We start from the raw sequence: 19,737 nt of genomic DNA, 5'->3' as shown, positions 1-19,737 counted from the left end.
ACATGTGGACAGGAAGCATATGCACCAAGACTTGGTACGCATGCTAACATACAAAAACTGCATGTCAATTTTTAGCGTAAAAATCAGCCTGCTTTGCCAAGATCATACATTACCTCAATGGCTGGCATACAATCTTAACATACATCCTTTAAATACTTCAAAGCAGGCCAATTTACACCCCATGTGTAAATCTGGTCTCAAATACAAGTAATCACCACTGAAGCACCCAGAGGGACTTGACTTACAGAGATCCTCCACCTTTTGTGAGCAGCAGCAAAAATAAGACATGCAGATGGTGCATCAATAGTGGTTCATAGCATTGAAGCATTGCCAACACAAAATAATTGTGGTATTTTACATGACCACTTTGTATAGGGACGTACCATATTGTATATTGTATGTTTGAGTTTGAGTCGCTTTTAAGTTTTTTCAACTGTATTACATTTGTCAGGCTCTATTTGTGAAGAGGATGAAAGACTCCACAGGCTCAGCTAAATCATTTGCTACTGCTGTATGTGCATGACCATCCTTTAAGGTTTTTCAACTATGCAGTAACTGATGCAGTAACTGGTGTATACATTTGTGGCATTATCTTGCATGTTTGTGCAGTATGTGGACTCCCTACTTACTTGAAGTCGCCGCCTCTAGTTGAGATGAAGCGGGAATGCTCCATGTCCCGTACGGGGATCTTGTTCTTCTCCAGTAGCCAGCTGTGCTCGGTGTGCGGTCCCGGCGTGAACCCCGGCCCCCGCTCCTCTCCCTCGTTCTCCACGGCAGGGAGGAGGGTCTTACCGGCCTCTCGACTGTCCCTGTCCACACTCGGGTAGTTCACCACTGACAGTGGCGGGATCTCCTTCAGTGAAAACCCTGTAGTAGGATACAATTGTAACATTACATCAGGGGGTCTTGTGGCATAATGGCAGAGCATTTGGCTCAGAACCAAGAGGTCCAGGGTTTGAATCCTGCCATGTCACCAACCTTGTGCTCTTATGAAAGGCTGACTTTACACGACTTTCCTCATCTTGCTCAGGTGTTAATGACTATGCCAGAGTGATCATTATCATGATCGTGAGCATTTAAGGGAAGACCAAAACCAAACCATTGTCTGAATCGGGTGTTCCAATTTCTGAAGATGGTGCACTCATTCAACTTATTCTAGGGAACTTTCGGAAGCCTGCGTTATAATACTGCTAGGCTGGGACACCTGTATGGAACGTTACAGGTATGACATAAATAATGTTACAATACAAAGCTAGTCAGCACAGGAACAAGACAATGACGATACTTGTAGTAGATAGGACATCACAAATGTCAAGAAGCATTGTACATACATTGCACATTCAAGGATAGTAATAGCAAACTATTCTGAATCTGGGAATACAGAAAACATACTGTTGAATCTTTATGCCAAATATACTTTCTAGATGAAGAAATACAATAATTATGGGTTCACCACACCACGAAGTGGTGGTGAACCCATATTGCTTTTTCTGATGTTTCTTCTCCTTCTCCTCCTCCTCCTGCCATATCTTTAAATGGATTCAGCTTCTTCATTTTAGGGCCTAAGGTCCTGAAATTTGGTATGGAGGTACAGTGGGCAAAAACCCCTAGGCGTTTTTTAAATTTTTGTGATACAGGCTTTTAGAATGGTTTTATTTGAGTTTTTTTGGCTGTGTTATAGCAAATGTATTACTGTGTTAGTGTGCCGTGTTTACCACGTCTGGGCATGAGTCATCACAATGGAATGCAGGGCATCAACCAATAGGCATGCAGCTTTCCTCTTTACTTCTTGCTGATTGGCTGTTGGGATTTAACTTGATTAACACCCGCACAGAGCATTTCCACCTGCACAGAGCATTTCTTGCTGATTGGCTGTTGGGATTTAACTTGATTAACACCTGCACAGAGCATTTCCATACTGACAGTATGTCTTTATTCAAGTGTTTTGGTAGGTATTTCAAGCTTTTCTGCTCCAGCATTGGAATGCGGGGCATGAACGTTTTTTATTTTATTTTGAAAATCAACAGTTTGCATTATGCAATTAAAAATCCTAACCAATAAAGTAGGGAATAGCTATCCAACTGTTGTTTTAGTTGTATGTTACTTCATATTATAGTTATATCAATGTAATAAATCATTGTTTTCCCTTGTGTTTCTCATTCTTTCCCTGCCATGTTGTAAAATGTGGTGAACCCATCGCTGTATTTGCTCCAAAGCAAATATTGGCCTTTCTAATTAATATTAGATTCTTTTTCATTTATCAAAATTATCATTTAGTTTAGCTAATGCCACTTATTTTTTCAAGGCTGATGCCCACCTGACTTGGATAAGGCCAGTTTTCTGGGATCGTCCTTCAGCAGCCCCCGCAGCCTGTCCAGCTGGTTTCCTGACCGCTTGCCGCGCTGCTTCAGCTCCGTTTGTTTGTTGATGCGGTGGAAGTGCATCTGCGTGTCGTTGGGGACGATCTTGGACCGCCAGTCCTCATAGTCCTTCATGGCAGCCTCCATGATCTCCTCCTCACGAAGTTTCCCTGGAGTTATAGAAGGGACCACTTTTAACAACTCAACCTTCACTATAGGGTTATTATGACCCGCCCTGATGTGTATACAGACAAGGTCGTTTATGGGGTGGTAATAGGAACTAACCGTGAACTAGAGAAGTAACATTTGCAAAGCAAATGCATAATGTTTACCTTTGGACATGGTCTGCCCTGTCACTTTTTACTCAAACACATTCACATACATGTACTACGAGTATATGGTGACAGGAGTAGAGCAGACCATGAAATTGCAACATCATGTAACCCAACACCAGTCACCATGGTGGCAGACGTCATCAAATCATGTCATTGGCCAGGTCAGAGGTTAATGTTTGGAACAGAAGAAACTGAGTAAAAACAATATGTTTTCCTTTGGTAAACATAATTATTATGATGCCACATACACCAAAGGAAAGTGGGTCATTAACATAATTATTGTAATGTATATACTGACACATAAGTGAAACAACTCCTGTATAATGTGTAAATCTTTGGCAGTCACTAGAACAGAACGCATGTTCCATTTGGGGTCACCAGGAGCATTTGCATGTTTCTGTAACACTGTTAGTAACAATATCAAATGTGCTTAGCAACCTCACTAAGAAGTGTATGGATGTTAAACTACCAGGAAGGTGGATGGTGATGGGTGCAGAAGAGCCAAAATGCAGGGGCGGTCTCTTCCAGAGATCCATGTCGCTGTTTCGCTCGTCCCAACTGTACCGCTCGCGTCTGGGGAGGGTGGGCTTCAGCTGAGCAGCGTGCAGGAGCCCTTCTCTCCATGGCTGTGAGAAAGGCAAAAATTGTAAAATCAATTCAATTCTGTTGTAGTCAATCAATGCTGATGTGGAAGACAAGTCATCATACCATCAATAGATTGTGCATTCAAAGAGGGTCTGCATGCCTTTTCTTTGCCTGACACCCTAGAAGTAGAATACAGAAGAACATTCCAAAGAAGTCACTTCCAAACCCTTATACAAGACAATTTACTGTTAAGCGTTGCCAGGTTCCCCAATGCAGACCCTCTTTAAACCAAATCATAACACACATACTTCTTTTCCTTCATGGCAGACACCAGGGCAGACCCTGTGAGACTGATGTCTCTTTCAATTATTAATAAGAACTGATAATAACACATTTTATGTGTGTACCTTCCTAAGGTCCTCGACCCTGGCCTCCCCAGGCTTGTGTGGATGGACGTTACACTCCAGGGTAGTCTTCATCCCCGGGTAGATGAAGCCGTCCTTGGTCCTCCACAGGTCTCGGGACTCGGCTGCCTGCTGCTTCCTCACTGCCTCCAGGTCGACTGGGTCGACTGTCATGGAGTGATGGTAGTCCTGGCACAGGGTGAACCTGGCATCAGGCTCCTGGGGGAGGGAGGGATGGCAGTGTGATTGTTTATAGTTTATACATCAAAAACACAAGTGAAGTGGTGCTTCAGCACCAAGGACAGACCTCTGTCCAATTGTTTTATACATCAAAGGACAAGCAAAGTAATGCTTCAGAACCAAGGGCAGATGCAGTAGTGAAGTGATGATTCAGCACCAAAGGACAAGTGAAATGATGCTTCAGCACTAAGGACAGACACAAACGTGTGTTTGTTTATACATGTATAGCAAAGGACAAGTGAAGTGATGTTTCGGAAACCAAGGACAGACACAGTCCAATTGTTTTAAGACATTAAAGGGGAAGCAAACCAATGCTTCAGCACTAAGGACAGTCACAGTAGTGTGTTTATACATCAAAGGACAATTGAAGTGATACTTCAGCACCAAGGACAGACACAACAGTTGTTTATACATTAAAGAACAAGTGAAGTGATGCTTAAGAATCAATGATATACCAGTGTGAATGTTCCCAAGTAAGAAGCAAGTGATGTTGTTATTCAGCACCAAGGACAGACACAGAAGTGTGATACAACAAAAGACACTTCAAAGTGGATTCTAAAAAAAAAACTACAGTACACACCTTGGCAAGTTCCTGTCGTAAGAGTTCCTTGGCGAGTTCTGTGGAGTTGAGTGCCTGTGTACTGTAGTTGTGCACTCGTCCCTGTACAGGCATGGCAGCAATGGTCTTCCCCTTCTTGTGCTTTGGTATTCTTGCCAGCTGGTCCACCAAATCCTGAAATAAAAAAAATTGGGTTCAACTTGCCATCACTTTATATCTTTTATCAGCATAAAAAGTGAAATATCTGTCCTATAAATTTTCTAGGCTATATCTCGTATATAATCGTGAATAATTTCATTTGTTTCATTCAAACCACTTGTTTAACAACCATCAACATTTTGTTGATGGTCTATAATCTTCATCTGGGCAATTATGACTGGTTCACTGTGCATGGAAGCTAGGTGTTACTGGTTCACTGTGCATGGAAGCTAGGTGTTACTGGTTCACTGTACACTGAAGCTGGGTGTTACTGCTAACAATGCTGTCCCAAATACAACTTCAGTGCACAGTGAACCAGTCAAAATTACCCTGACAAGTCATTGAAATGTCAATGATCTTGTTAAACAAGGTGTTGTGAATAAAGAACTTTGTCATTTTTTTAGCATCACACAGTGAGACATCTGTTCTAGAGATGTTCTAGGCTTTAACTCACAATGTTTTCCCTGACATAGTCCCGTAGTGGCCCCAGCATCTCTCTCTGCTTGACAAACTCCTCATACTCATAGTTGTACATGTCCAGTGGTGTCCAGGGGCGGCGCATGTCCATGGGAGAGGCTGTGAAGTCGTCTGAGGGCTGCTCCTCACTGTCTGGCTTCTTTAGATCTGCGGGGAACATTTCATGTCAATGTAAGCTGGGTATCAAGTTTTCAAGCTTGTAGTTGTTGTCCATTACATAGTCAGGGCTCAAAATGCTTTTTTTCTGCATACTTACACCAGGGCTCTAGCCAGCTCCAAATTTTTTTTTTTGGGTCAACCCACCTGGCACATGATCTGATACAACGATGAATGTGAGGAAAACATTTCAAAACCAATATATCAACCTTGACAGACAATATTGACAAAAATCTTGGGAAAAATACAAAATTCAAAGAACCACTAACAACAACTCTCTACCCCATGATTTTGCTTCTCAAAGTGTGGGAAACGGTGTTGTAAAAGGCTTGAAAATCCAAAATTTGCCCCTGGACACCCCCCCTGGATTGTGAGCATTCCAATTATGAACCTGGGTTGACAGAAAAAAGATTCAAGCTGGCTAGAGCCCTGACCTACACCGGTTAAAAATTACCTGCACCAGACAAATTATACCTGTATCACTCTGAATTTCAGAACTATGGAACATATTGAAAGCTTTGTTATCATTTCTTTCACATTCATTGTACCTTCAAAGTCCTCCATGGTGAGTGGGATGCCAAACTCCTTACTCATGGACACAACCATTTCTGCCGTGGGGAAGAGGTCATTTCTGGTCACGTCCCTCAGCTTGGTGGACTGCAGCATCTGTGTGACGATAGGATGGATTTAGACATTACAGAAGATCTGGAATTTTACTGAATTTTAATTCACCGTTAATCGTAGCTGGCTACTTTAATTCACTGTTGTCAGGAAATTCTTTGTGAAGCATAACTGGTCAATTTTATTCTACATAGCACATTACTTGTTATCCTGAATTCATTGTTAAACATTATTGAAAAATTCTTCATAGTGCTTGGTCGAACCTCAGATTTCCCAAAAATCACCCTTGATACTCCATGGATACAAACAAAGAATTAATGAAGTCATTCCCAAAACCTTACACAACTTAACATACCTTTTCCAGCCTGCCTGAATTTATGATTAAACATTGTCAGCCCTCCTAAATTCACTATTAGGTGTTGAGAAGATCCCCACATGCAGACCCTTATTATACCAGTAAGTAACAAAAGTTATTGATACAGATTGTTGGAACTATACGTTCGCGGTAAAGAGAAAGTCGGTGAATTACTTGTTCACTCTAATGATAAGTTTGCAGTGTAAGAAGTGACCGCAAAAACTGCAAACATAGAAGTATGGCAAAAGAATCGTGAACTACATGATTTTCAGTACCTTGTCTATCCTAGCCAGTGAGTCAAAGCATGGTTTGGGCACCATGTCTCTGACATAGAGTAGTGGCTGCTGTACGATGACAGAGATGGGCTCGTGGAGACGCACACGGCACAGGTCAACATCCAACTCCGCATACAGCCGACGCCGGAAGGTCATCTCTGAGTTATACAAAACTCTAAAGAAGACATCATCTGGAACATGGAAGTTAAGAAGAAATGAAGCAGATCAATGGAAAACTAGTAGGTTATAGAAAATTTGTTCAGGTAGATGATATTTCTGTTAAGTGTTTAAAATTCATTTGGTTTTAAACAGAATACTGAAGTCAGAGCTTGTACTGTAGAACCTAACAATACTTTTGCTTACTGATGCCTCTTAATTACCGTTCAGAGACATCACCTGAGATGCTCTAAACACTTTGCAGATTGGAAAAGGCATAGCGAGCCGTTTTAATTCACCGTTAATTGATCGTAGCTGGCAGCTTTAATTAATTAATGTCAAGCGCTGAAATTGTGAAGCGTAATTGACAGTTTTTGTTCCATACCATATGTTATTTCTTATCCAGATTTTTATGTTAAGTGTTATTGAAAAATAATTCATATGGCATAGTCCAACATTGCCCAAAATCATAACGGAGCTTCCAAGCAAGGTCTGCAGACTAGTTTTTGCCAGACACCCCATGGATACAAAAGAACATTCCAAAGAAGTTGCTTTCAAACCCTCAAACAAGAACAACTTAATTTACCGTATGCATTGCTGGCCTGCCTGTATTTACCACCAAGCATTATCAGTCCTCCTAAATTTACGGCTAAGCATTGCCAGGATCACCCCATGCAGACCCTCATACACAGTGAAGGCATCCCTTACCTGACACCTCAGGCCTGGGAAGTGCAGACCAGATCCTGTGGATAGCCTTGTCCCTCAGTCCCTCCAACACAAACACATGCACCTCTCCATCCAGGACCTGGAAACCTGTCACGATGTCCAGGGACTTACTCTTCTGTTGTTCCCTATTGGAGAACAAGAGTCTCATAATATTAGAATGAGGTGTTAATATTAACAACTTCCAGATATTGAAGTTGATAATTGAGGGCCTGCATGCCCTAACTGTAAGGCGTAATCAGGCCTTTTTAGTCTTCATAATCTGTAGGCAGCTGCCCAAAAACGTAATTCGTAATCATGAGTACATTAGTCGTAACACTGAGAGTTTTACGTAATTCATAATCGGGGAGAGAATTTTGCATTTAATTAGCAATCACTACCACCCCTACCCCCCATGCAGGCCCTCATAATTAAATCAAACCAAAAGAATGAAGAACAGCACTTCTGTTACTGCCTCAGAGTCTATGAACCATGGCATTTTACAATATGGCACTCACACTGATAGCTTGTATGTTGACAGCGCCGCCTCGATGACGTGCTGCGGCATCTGGTCCAGCTGCAGGGCGGCCGCGTTGATGGCGGTGACCTCCGCCTGCAGACGGTGGAGGAAGTCCTTGTCGTGGTATGGGAACATGAAGATGATGCGCGCAAACGGGCATTGGGGCGGCTGGAATAAACAAACCGGTTTCTTTTAAGCCCGTCACATTCAGAACCTTCCCCCAACCACACGTTTAGCTAAAGTTTGGGAGCATTCGGACAACACTTAGGCCACGCCTACAAATGTATGTTCTATACAAATCGAGTCAAATTTTAGTTGAATTGCAGTAACATTTGACCTCTGAATATGCCCCAAACACTGCTGACCTACCCCCAAACACCAGCCAACCATGGCCAAACATCCTATATGCATGCCTAACTGTTTAAAAATCACAATTTGAAACATATTGGCTGAACACTAGAAAACCTCCCCAAACACCAGTCAATGAAAGCTGCTTCCGACCTACTCCCAACCATGGTTGGAGGGATTTCAGCAGTGTTTGGGAGGCCATTTTTGGCTATGTGTGACAGGGGCTTTCGTTAACCTTTTGTGATATTCATTTATTAAGTGATGTCACACTTTAGAGAAGCCACATGACAAGTCTCACTGGGTCAGTGTATTGAAGAAGACCAGAGTTGTTTGGTCGAAATCTCTAGGTGTGAACAATTTCTCTTGTGTGGGAACAAAAGTTTTAACTCTAAACATGTAACTTCTAACACAGATGGACTTTCATGATAGTACAATTCATACTATATGAGACAATCCAATACCTTGACATCAACAGGCTCCTCAGGTTTCCCCCCATCGCTGCCTGTGTCGGCAGAGTCCACTTTCTCCGGGGGTGTCTGCACCTTGTGTTTTGACCTGGCAGGTGCCAGGTGCCGCAGGGGGTACGCCACCTCCAGCCTGATCTTCAGCTGGGCGTTGGTCTCCAGGTAGTGGCCCGTCGGCAATGGTGCAGCCTCTGTGGTGGAGGAAATTAGGAACATCTTTTTTTAGGCAAACGGTGCAATAGCTCAATCGGGGAAGAGTGCTCTCTTTGTAACCGGGAGGTTGTGAGTTTAATCCCCGGCCGGGTCATACCATTAATTTAAAGACTTTAAAAATGGCACTGACAGCATCTATGACAAGGGGTATGGGAAGGTGAAACGCACAAGACTACCAGCAGGCTAGCCCCCTGCTGTAGTGCTTGCGCAACTGTGTGGCCAAAGGACTACAAAAATGGAGATGCATGGGCATGTGTACCACCCCTATGTGGCAGTTCATACTGTCTGAGAATGCCTATAAGCAATTATAGCAAGTCTCTGAAACAGGGCGGCACCTGGTATGAAAACAAAGCTAAGTTAAGCTCTGCCTGAGACAACTGATACATAGTATGTTTGAAGTGCTGGTCATGTTTCAGTAGCAATGCAGTGCCACTGCAGGTAGTAAGGGGGCTCTCATGTAGCACCTACCTGGTCCGTCCACCGCTCCAATGATGCCCACCAGTTTTCCGTCCTCTGTCCTGATGCCGGCCATGTCGGGCAGGGGACAGCAGTGGATGGGCGCCGTCAGGTTCATGGACTTCTGCCCCAGCAGCAGGTCCGACATGTCGAACTTAGCCACGCCGTACGGATCCCACACCTTCTCACGCTCCTTCAGGGGGTTGTGGGTCGTTCTTCGTGCTGGAAGAAGACAGTTTGGGCTGGTTACGTGATGTCGAAAACTACATCATTAAAAAAAATTCAGGCTATACTGTGCGTTACAGAGAGTAGAACAAAGTCAACTTTCATGTCATCTCTGAGAACATTCAATGTTTTTGCTTTCTTTGTCTTCTCAAAATACATAAGGTCAATGACTTAGACCAGAGGTCTGTGTCACCATGGTAACTGGTGCTGTAGCAGACACCCTGTGGTATGTATGTATGTATGTAAGTCCCATAGCCTTCACGGCCGTAGGGGCATCATGACAGCCAGCAACATGTCTGGACTTGTCACGATGACTCCTCAGGCTTATAATCTTGGCGGCGCCTATCTCCTCTCCAAGATTTGGCTGATACAGACGGGGTTCTCCAGGCCTCCGTCCGGGTGAATGATGTAAATCACCATGTGGCATATACAAGACGGAGGTCGCCAGGCCTCCGTCCGGGTGATTTGAAGTGAATCACCAACTCCATACATTAGTGTTTGTACCATCGCACACCGGGGCATGCCCCTACTCTTTTTCGAAAGGTGTGGTGGGATCTTTAACGTGCTCGAGGTGTGGCTCTCCTCAAACACGGGACCTCCAGTTTACGTCCTATCCGAGGGACGTCCCTAGCCGAAGCTAGGTACTCATTTACACCTGAGTGAAGTGAGGAAAATCGTGTAAAGTGCCTTTCCCAAGGGCACAAGATCGGTGACAAGGTGGGGTTCGAACCCACAACCTCTGGGGTGTGAGCCGAACGCGCTACCGACTGCGCCACACGACCCCACACCCTGTGGTGCTGGGTTACATTATGTAGCAACGGAAGGACAGCAGCCATTTTCTGTCAGCAACATCACATGTTTGCCTTACAGATATCATTATGCTATTACCAGGGGTTGGATTGAATCAACTTACTGCACCAGAAAAAACACCGGAAAATTGACTTTGAAAGCTTGCTTTTGAAAGTCCAGTTTTGCTGCCCTGAAATTGCCTTGGATGCCTTTAAGGAAGAATTGTCAAATCCTCACCTGTGATCATCCCGACATTGTGGATCTTGTCATCCTCCATGTCATCTCCAAATATGGTCGGAGGCTTCTTCAGGGTGGAATCCAGCCGGTCTCGGTCGTGAACTTCAACCTCGAGGGGTGGACCAATCAGAAACTCACGCAGCTCTCCTGGGTCTAGGGTCCCTGCAGGGGACAATGGAGCAAAACACAAGCTGTGTAATATGATACAGAAGACTACAACTTTGTACAAACTGTTCTTTACATACAAATTTAATGTTACGCCTATGTAAGGTGGCAAGGTGGTCTTGTGGTTAGGGTTGTTGTCTCAGAATCCGAAGGTTCTGGGTTCGAATCCCTGACAGGCCCCAGTGTGGTCTGAGTGGTTCCAACCTTACATTCTGGTCTCAGGGTTACATACCTTGAAAAGGTGATAGTCACCTGTTATATGCCAAATCCTTTCACAATGTGTGGTGAATCTCGAGAAACAAAATGTGTACCAACCATGTAAAATGCAAGTTTATAAAAAGAGAAGTTTATTGGCTTACCTGTAAGAATGACGTTAAGATCATCCCAGTAGACATTGCTGTCCTGTTCTCTACCAATACTTCTGTGCACATCCTGGTCCAGGAACTTGTAACAGATGTATGTTGGTTCACACCTGGGAATTACAAACAATAATAATTACATTGTAATTTCAGGTCCAAAATTTACATTTTACTATCAATAGTTTCCTTAATTAAAGAGGCAATAGACAATAACCAAAACGATTGGATGTGCAACTGACTTGTCTTTGAGCAGCTAGCAGTTGAGGGGAGTGGAAGGCATGTTGAAACGAACACTAAAACTGTTAACACTACTTTTGCTGGATAGTAATTTTTAAAAAATGAATAGAGATCTGAATAGATATGTCAATGCTCCATTTGAAATGAGACAACTGGATGTGCAACTGACTTGTCTTTGAGCAGCTGGTAGTTGAGCGGTGTGGCGGGCATGTTGGAGGCGTGAGCGACCTTGATGATGAGGGGGTTCAGCTCGCGCAGGTGTTTCTCTGACATCAGGGCTCCATCCAGCGCCACAGTCACATACACATCCTGTATGAAGGGGACGGGCTTGTCCAGCCTGTTGGTTATGGACTGCTTTCCTGCAGAGCAAAATAAGATCATGAACTGCTGTTATTTTGAGGACAGATTCAGAAGAGCAAGACAACAATGCAGTGTTCTAGCCAGTCTGAAATTTTCTCTGTCATCTCAATGCATGGGTGATGTATAGAGTAACAACAGACGTCAATTCTTGGGGGATTCAAGTGCATGCTCCACTGTGAAAATTTTGAAATCTTGACCCTCTGAAATGCTTATTTCCTGCATTTCAAAGGACAAATAGACTGCTAGACTAAGTTTAGTTTAATGATGACATTATTTTTGTCCATCATGAGCAGTAAAATTGTGTCAAATGACAGAAAGACAGACGCCGGCTCGAACAGCATTCAAGTTGACTGAATATGTTTGGGGATACATGTTGATTAAAAGTTTCTCACCTGCAAACAATATCTTCATTGACAGTGGGATGACGGCAGCTCCAAATTTCTTAATGTTCTCCATGGCGGCGGCGGCAGAAGAGTCCTTCTTTCTGTTTTTCTTCTTGCCTCCCTCTTCTTCTGTCGGCAGCGGGTGTCGCAACTTTCCAAACTCGCTGTACTGACGGGATGGTTCTCTCGTGCTTGTTGCTATGGTAACAGATGAAGGAGGATCAGTGATTTACGAAACGGCAGTTGAACACGAGTTTGCTTCATGACTTTGCTATGCATTTTGTGTTAACATGTGTCACAGTGTTATTTTCTAATCTTTAAAGTATTTATCTGTCTGTGTCTATTTGTTTATTTGTTTATTTGAATTTTTCACAAAGTGAAAGTATCTGTATCTGTATCTGTATCGATATAGGCAGTGTAACCGCCCTTCGGCGTAACACACCAGCTAAAGTATTTAAAGTATTAAAGTTGCATGGTGGAAGACAGAGAGAATCATGCTCTAAGGCATAACATTCTGTGACAGGAAAAGAAGATTCCTGACAGGAGTAACTAGCATAATAAGACCACTTGTCTATGAAGACTATGTTTCCTTTGTCCCCTGGATGGTCGTCTTAGACTGTTGAAGTTTGACTGTACCAAAAAGCAACCTGCCATGGGAACGTTTGACTGTACAAACCTGCCACTGGGCTTGCGTCTCCTTTCTTGACTGCCTTCTCCACCCTCTGGTTGGATCGGTGGTCTCCCCCGTGGTCGGCGATCTCCTGCTCGGACACGCGGCGCGCCATGGGGACGTGGTAGGAGACAGGCGAGGCCTCCTTACTGCCCTTCTTCCCCCTGCTGTCCCCTTCTCCTGTCGGGGACACACCAGCCAGCTGGCTCAGTCTGTCATATGTTCTGGGAGACATAGAAAGACAGTATGAATTTTAGACATGGAACATATGAAGTACAGAAGTTAAGTGACAAGTAAGTACAGTTCAAAGAGCTCATTCATTTGTCCCAAACACCTGTGTCCTACACAAAAAACAAGAACATACATGTATATGTAGCATGTCCACAACACAAGATATCATATTATCCATGTACATCGCTGCAGTACCATACAAAGCCGCTAAATTACCCATAATTGACCCTGACCTTTGTCATCCCAAGTACAAAATATCATAAGGATATATGCACCACAAAATATCATGATTATGATAAGGATATATGTACCGCACCCTAAGTTATAACTGGTTAAATATTGCCAACCCCAGATATATATGGTGTACCTTAACACATAGCCTTCTCCACAAACCGGTAAAAATCACTGCCTTCTGTAGCAACTCACCTGATTCCTTCATGTGATGCTCCCTCTTCGTCAACCGGGGAGGCAGGGGGCTTTCCCTGGGGGCTGGGGGCCTTTCCCCTGGGGCTGGGGGATTTCTCCTGGACTGGGGACAGGCCCTGTGGGTCCTTGGAGGGGCTGCGGCCCTTTTCTGGGGAGGGCTCGCCCGAGACCTGCTTGGTCTGGAGATTTCNGCTGTCCTGACTTCCCTGACTGACCTGGCTCTCCTGGTATGAAAACAAAGATAAGTTAAGCTCTGCCTGAGACAACTGATACATGGACATGGTGTGTTGGCCATGTTTTAGTGGCAATGTGCAGTGCCACTGCAGGTCGTAAGGGGGCTCTTATGAAATACATAATGTAGCAGTTGTTCTTTCTGTCATTTGACTGATTTTGCTGCTCATGACGGACAAAACTATTACCCAATCCGAAATCTTTGACTGTCACAGACAAAAATCTATGAGTATGTAAGTATATTGAAAAGAGATGTCACTGCTTAGTCTACCTGCAAATTTTCCCATCATTATGAAGGAAGGAGTGAATAAGAGGGTAAAGATTTTAAAATTTTCTGGACCCCCTACTACTACGATCTTCAACCTGATGTAACGTCAAACAAAATTGAGATGGCAGAAAATTTTGGCTGGTTAGAACACTGCATGATATACTCAATTTTTTTGATACGAAAAGAAACGTACACAGTCTTATCAAAAGTCCATAAGCATGTCTAACCCTCACAGGATAGGGATCAACAGATGACCAACCGAAGGAGGGGGTGTGTGAGTTTCAGACTTAGCCAATCATGCTATCTCAGAAGCGTAGATATTCTACTTTTAAACCATACACAATGTTAACCCACCCTGCTGGTTCTTGCTGTGCAGGTCCCTTTGCTTGCTGACCTCTGACCTGATGCGCTGTCGTGTCTTGAGCGGCTGCATGTCCATGAAGCTCTGCGACTGTTTCAGCACCAAGGACTTCACCCCTGCCAGCTCATCACCTCCCTATAGAATGGATATTGCATGAGGATCTGCATTGTTATGTATTGTATGTATTGTAGATTACACATGTACATTGTACTTTAAGTTAGGCTATAGTGGGACAACCCCATCCCCCCTGCCCACTAGCAATGAATGGTAGAGCCCAGTAAAGGATGCCTGGTATCAGACCTCTGGAGGGAGATTCTAAGAATGTGAGAGGGGCTATAAAAGCTTTGGAGAAGAGATTTGGTGTATTCAACTGATGTTTGGTTTCCAAGCACAGACCTCATAACATGCATGCCTTTATCCATAAAGGCACAGTGAACCATTTCATTTTAATTCACCGTAAATCGTAGAAGACGAAGCCTTTGATTCAATGTTATGCATTGTTGGGAAATTCTTCGTGAAGCGTAATTGGTCAATTTCACATTGCACGTTATTTGTTATCCTGAATTCATCGGTTCTTGATGGCTCTTAAATCTGAAGGCTCTGGGTTCAAATCCCTGGTGGATGGTTGACACCTCAAGCACATTAAAGATACCACCACACTTATCAAAAATAGTAGGGTCCTTCCCGGTGTGAGTGGTTCAAACCTTACGGTCTTGTCTCAGGGTTGACATCTTGAAAAGGTGATAGTCACCTGTTATATCAATCCTTCCATAATGTGTGGTAAATTTTGATAAACAAAAGAATAAATTTACCCCTGGTAGTCTGAAGGCCTTTGGTCGGTCGAACCTGGCCCGTGGTGACACCTTGTCTTTACTGTCCCATATCCTCAGCTTCAGCTCATGTCTGTACAGCTTCAGTAGGGTCTCTTTGGTAACTATAATCTTGTGGCTGCAAATACAAATCAGTCAGCATTTAGACTAGAGTAGTTGAATGTTATTTTTTTAATTCTTGTTTGTTTGTCCCCCAAATCTACCTGCTATGGCAATATTTACGGCATTCATAACTGTCACTATCCACAAGAGTCCCTCTCACTTTTACAGAGTAATTGCAGAATGAGACCATGGAATGTCTGTAAAATACACATAAATATTGAAACTATACATACAATATAGTTACTTGAAGTTCATTTCAATCATGATGACTAAAAAATTGACTTTTTAAAAGTACATTTTTGGAGAAGTCCTGGCACGCTTCCCAAGATTTATTTTGCATTTCCGTGCTTTTTACGGAGCTAACATCACGGGTTGACGTGACATCAGCTCAGAAAAAATACAGAAATGCAAATTAAAGTAAAACGTGGAGATAAAAATAGTCTGCCGGGACTGGCTTGTGCAGACTTGGCCGAGGCGGGCATTGAAATTTCGAATGTAACAGGAGAACTGTGAATATTTATTGTAAACGTGTCTGTTAGCCAGGTAATACTAGTTATGTCAACTACAATCAGATAAGGTCGTATTTTGGTGTCACAATTACTATCTCACCTGTGTGTCCAGGCCACCCATGTCAGCTCCCCTTCCATCCAGGTCTTCACCACCTTGGAGTCGTGTTCCGTGTAGATCTTGGCCGCCATCCCGAAGGTCACCAGGTCGACCTTCTGAGGCTCGGGGTCGTCCGGGAGGAGGTAGTACTCCAGGTGGAAGTAGTACTGTGCCTTAGGAGCCTCCAGTAGTCGCTTCTTCTTCTGAAGCATTTCTTCTAACGTGGGGCCTTCGTCTTCAACTGTGATAGGACAATCATGGTGGACTGATATTAGTTCCCATTCATGTTATTTTATATTAGGCATAGAAATGCTTTGCCGCCAGACATACTGCTATGGCCTGATTTACATGCAGGGAAAAACTGGACGATGCGAAAACTTACATATGCACGCGATCGTATGAAAACTGTGTACATATATATGTCAAGAATGTACGATGGTACGCAAGACCTTGAGATAGCGTATGATCTGAATGTGCGTTCTTGACGTCAAAGGAGGCCGATTTACACGCAGGAAAAACATAGGACGTACAAAGTTTTCTTACATTTGCATGCATGTACAGTTTTTCGTAAATTGGGTTTAAATCACCAATAAACACCACAAATATCTGTTCTAACATTAGTTACATACTCAAAACTAATCCAGAAAATAAGAAAAGGTATGCAAGTTTTGACTGGTGTCCTTCAGACTTCATGCAAACATTGATGAATACAAAAGACACCCCTGTACATACAAACAAATAAACATATAAAAAAGTAACTAAAATACAGCTAGGTTTAACAAAGGAAAACACCAGCTTGAGTGAGTGACTGTTGTGCACCAGTGCGAGACTTTTTTAACAGGTGGTTGACCGTGGTTCTAGTCTTGATACCTCTCAACCTGGAGCGTGTGCCCAATCGGCTACCAGCGCGTGACATGCGTGACATGTACGACACGTTTGATGCCCGTGACAGGCGTGACATACGAGAGCGGTTGGTTGTGCGTGAAGCGTTTTCCCACACTACGTCAGCATGTAATGTGGAGTGGTCCAGAAAGATATCATTAGCAAATTGCCAAAAAGAACACAACTAATTCGTACCCACTTTTCTTGAAAATAGATTCATCTAAATCACACATCATAGTCAAGGCATTACACATCATAGTCAAGATAGTTTTAAACAATGTTAAGAGTTAGATGTACAAGGGTTAGGTGTAACAGGTCATTCGGTGTGATGTAGCCAGCTGCCACTGCGCCGTGTGCCTGCAAAGCCGGTGTGTTACGCTGAAAGGCAGTTGTACCGGCTATACTGACAGAGATACAGATGAAACTATTAAAACATTCAACATGTCAAAGCAAACAAGACCTGGTTGTGGTGAGTTGTGGTAGGTTGTGGTGTAAGGTATGCTGCTGTAAAAGTGGGGATTCGATTCAAATCCGTCCAGGGCTTTCACCATTGATAGCAGTATAATGCAGGGCTCTTTTAGCCAGCTCAAGTTTTCTCCGTCAGCTCAGGTTCATTATTGGACCTAGGGGGAGAGTGCTCACAATCTAGGAGGGGTCCAGGGGAAATCTTGAGCTTTCAAGCCTTCAAAAACATAAATTCCCGCATTTTGAGATGCAAATCATGGGGTTGATTGTTGGTGGTTCTTTGGTTGTTTTTATATTTTCAACCAAGATTATGGTCCATTTCGTCAGTCAAGGTTGACAGATTGGCTTTAAAATTTTCCCTTCACCTGCCACGAAGTTCCTGCAACTGACGGAAAAACTGGTGCTGGCTATAGAGCCCTGGTATAACGACATTACATGTTGGTCGATAAACTTAATTTCTGCGGATCATCCTCGCCATTGTGATAAATAATTCACCACAATAACCGCCTGAACAAATATCCGCCCACCGCTTACAATACCCCAACAATAGCCCAGCCCCCTGGGAGAATACTGTACAGTACCTCCCCGGCAGAGATATATTATGGGCTGGTGGGTCCTTTGTGATGATGACCTTTACTGTGAATGGTACAATCCGAGCTAAGGAGGAAGCTCTCTGTTGGAGCCGCCGGTACAGAAAGGGGGTCTGATTGAAAACATATTGCGATTGTTTCCCCGAATACATTGTTAGCCCTATAATTAAGCTCATAATGAAAAAAGTCTATGTCTTTGTGATGTTTCTTATCCTTAAGTACAGACTGGTGTATGTTTTCCTAAAATTCATTATGTTTTCTTTCAAAATCACGTAGCTTCATGTTACTGTACATCTATATATTATTCATAGTGACGCTGTTTTTGTATCATATAGTATTCCTTCACTGCCAAGTGTAAATCCTGAATGGATAAATGGCAGAAAAGTGTTAAAAAAATTCATGTTATTGCCTCATACCTTAATTTAACTACATAAAAACTTTTTTTAGAGCTGCAAAGTATATTGATACGTTTTACATCCCTACTCAATGTTTAGAAAGTGAAGTATGTACTACAGAGTGAAATTGGGAGGAACGAAAATGTACCTGTTGGAATCGCCATGGCGATAGTAATTGTCATCGTAACTTTGTGCGATTCCTCTCCCGTCCCATCATCCTTTGCACCGGAGGTTTTCTCTCCGTCCTCCTTTGTCCCATCATCCCCTTCTCCTGCAGTCTCAGACCCTTCAGGTCCTTTTTCTGTACTGTTATCATCCTGTTTTCCCTCGTCTTGTACTACAGGATTGTCTGCTTCGGGTACATGTTCTCCTTTGTCTGAATCTGCAACTTCAAGTTCAACTGAAACGGTTGTTTCCGCTGTTGCCGAGAGCACCTCTACCTCCTCTGGAACACCCTGGCTGGTTGTTTCATCTGACACTGGTTCTATAATCGTTGGGATGTCAGCTGGCTGGTCATCCGCCATTTTGTGACCTGCTTGGTACAGAAGATAATAACAATCTTTTACCACCAATACAACAAAAGTACAACAACTTTTGTAATGTTTTCTCCACCTTTAAACATACAAACAGACAAGTGGATAGAAATGGAACTCATGATATCTTCTGATAGCCTGGGTGCCATACAATTTGTAACATCAACCCTTTGTTACAAATCGGATGGCACCCAGGCTAATTTCTACATTCAATTTATGACTAAAGAATCTAGTTTGTGATTGCTCTACAAAATTATGTAACTTATTCTAGAACAACATATTTTAGAATAGACACATAGACATCTCTTTTACCAACAAGTGATCTTTTTTAAAATTTTGTTAAAGAAATTACTAGCAATATCATATATTGAAACTATAAAGTTACATGTGCTTTCAAAGTTGCAAATAATGATATCACATAGTGACATATAGGAGATTGGTCCAAGTTTCAAACAAAAGTTAACACAGTATAAACACGTTAACGTAACTTCTAGCTTAGCTCTACATTGAACAGTAACTGGCGTAGTTTAGATGCCATGTAGAGCTATAGTATAGATAAATCCCGACCTATGGAAAACTTAGTTGAAGACTTTTTAACTTCAGCTTCTTAGCCAAAGTACTCCGCCCCTCCCCATTCGGACACTGCAATTTGTTATAAATCAAGGTATAAATCCATTTGCAAGTCAATCTCTAGATTACTGCACAACACAACTTTCAGAAAACCAATGCTTGTAACAAGCCCTTGTTATCAACTATTATGGACGTACCTATCGACTGTCCTGTGTTAGTTCCTTGAACACGTTATTGCACCGAAAACTTCTGTGTTGCAATCATTCACTGTATCCTGGAAGACCGGACCACACCCCGCACGGAAAGGCATTCCCCGATGTACTTCCGCTGTCAAAAAAAATAGTGCGCCAAATTTCGTGGCTACTGCTGTACTAAACAAACAAATTAAAAAAAGTCTA

The 19,737-nt window shown here is 43.0% G+C and overlaps 1 protein-coding gene across 1 annotated transcript; it reads right to left on the bottom strand.

The window, feature by feature from the left end:
• Positions 1 to 625: 625 nt before the first annotated feature.
• Positions 626 to 19,632, bottom strand: LOC109477078. Its single transcript, XM_019778123.1, is given in 22 exon segments — positions 626 to 867; positions 2,318 to 2,530; positions 3,165 to 3,321; positions 3,688 to 3,903; positions 4,505 to 4,657; positions 5,136 to 5,305; positions 5,863 to 5,980; positions 6,566 to 6,756; positions 7,430 to 7,572; positions 7,942 to 8,111; positions 8,753 to 8,946; positions 9,437 to 9,646; positions 10,676 to 10,837; positions 11,200 to 11,312; positions 11,606 to 11,821; positions 13,557 to 13,681; positions 13,683 to 13,730; positions 14,340 to 14,501; positions 15,179 to 15,314; positions 15,908 to 16,145; positions 18,385 to 18,768; positions 19,537 to 19,632. Coding segments are annotated over 21 exon segments (3,753 nt in total). The 5' UTR covers positions 18,761 to 18,768; positions 19,537 to 19,632.
• Between the last annotated feature and the right edge of the window lie 105 nt (positions 19,633 to 19,737).

The sequence above is a fragment of the Branchiostoma belcheri genome, unplaced genomic scaffold, assembly GCF_001625305.1.
Source record: "Branchiostoma belcheri isolate BF01 breed outbred unplaced genomic scaffold, Haploidv18h27 scaffold4, whole genome shotgun sequence".
Taxonomy (NCBI): domain Eukaryota; kingdom Metazoa; phylum Chordata; class Leptocardii; order Amphioxiformes; family Branchiostomatidae; genus Branchiostoma; species Branchiostoma belcheri.
The sequence above is the reverse complement of the archived record's forward strand: the minus strand, read 5'-3'. Positions and strand labels throughout refer to the sequence as shown.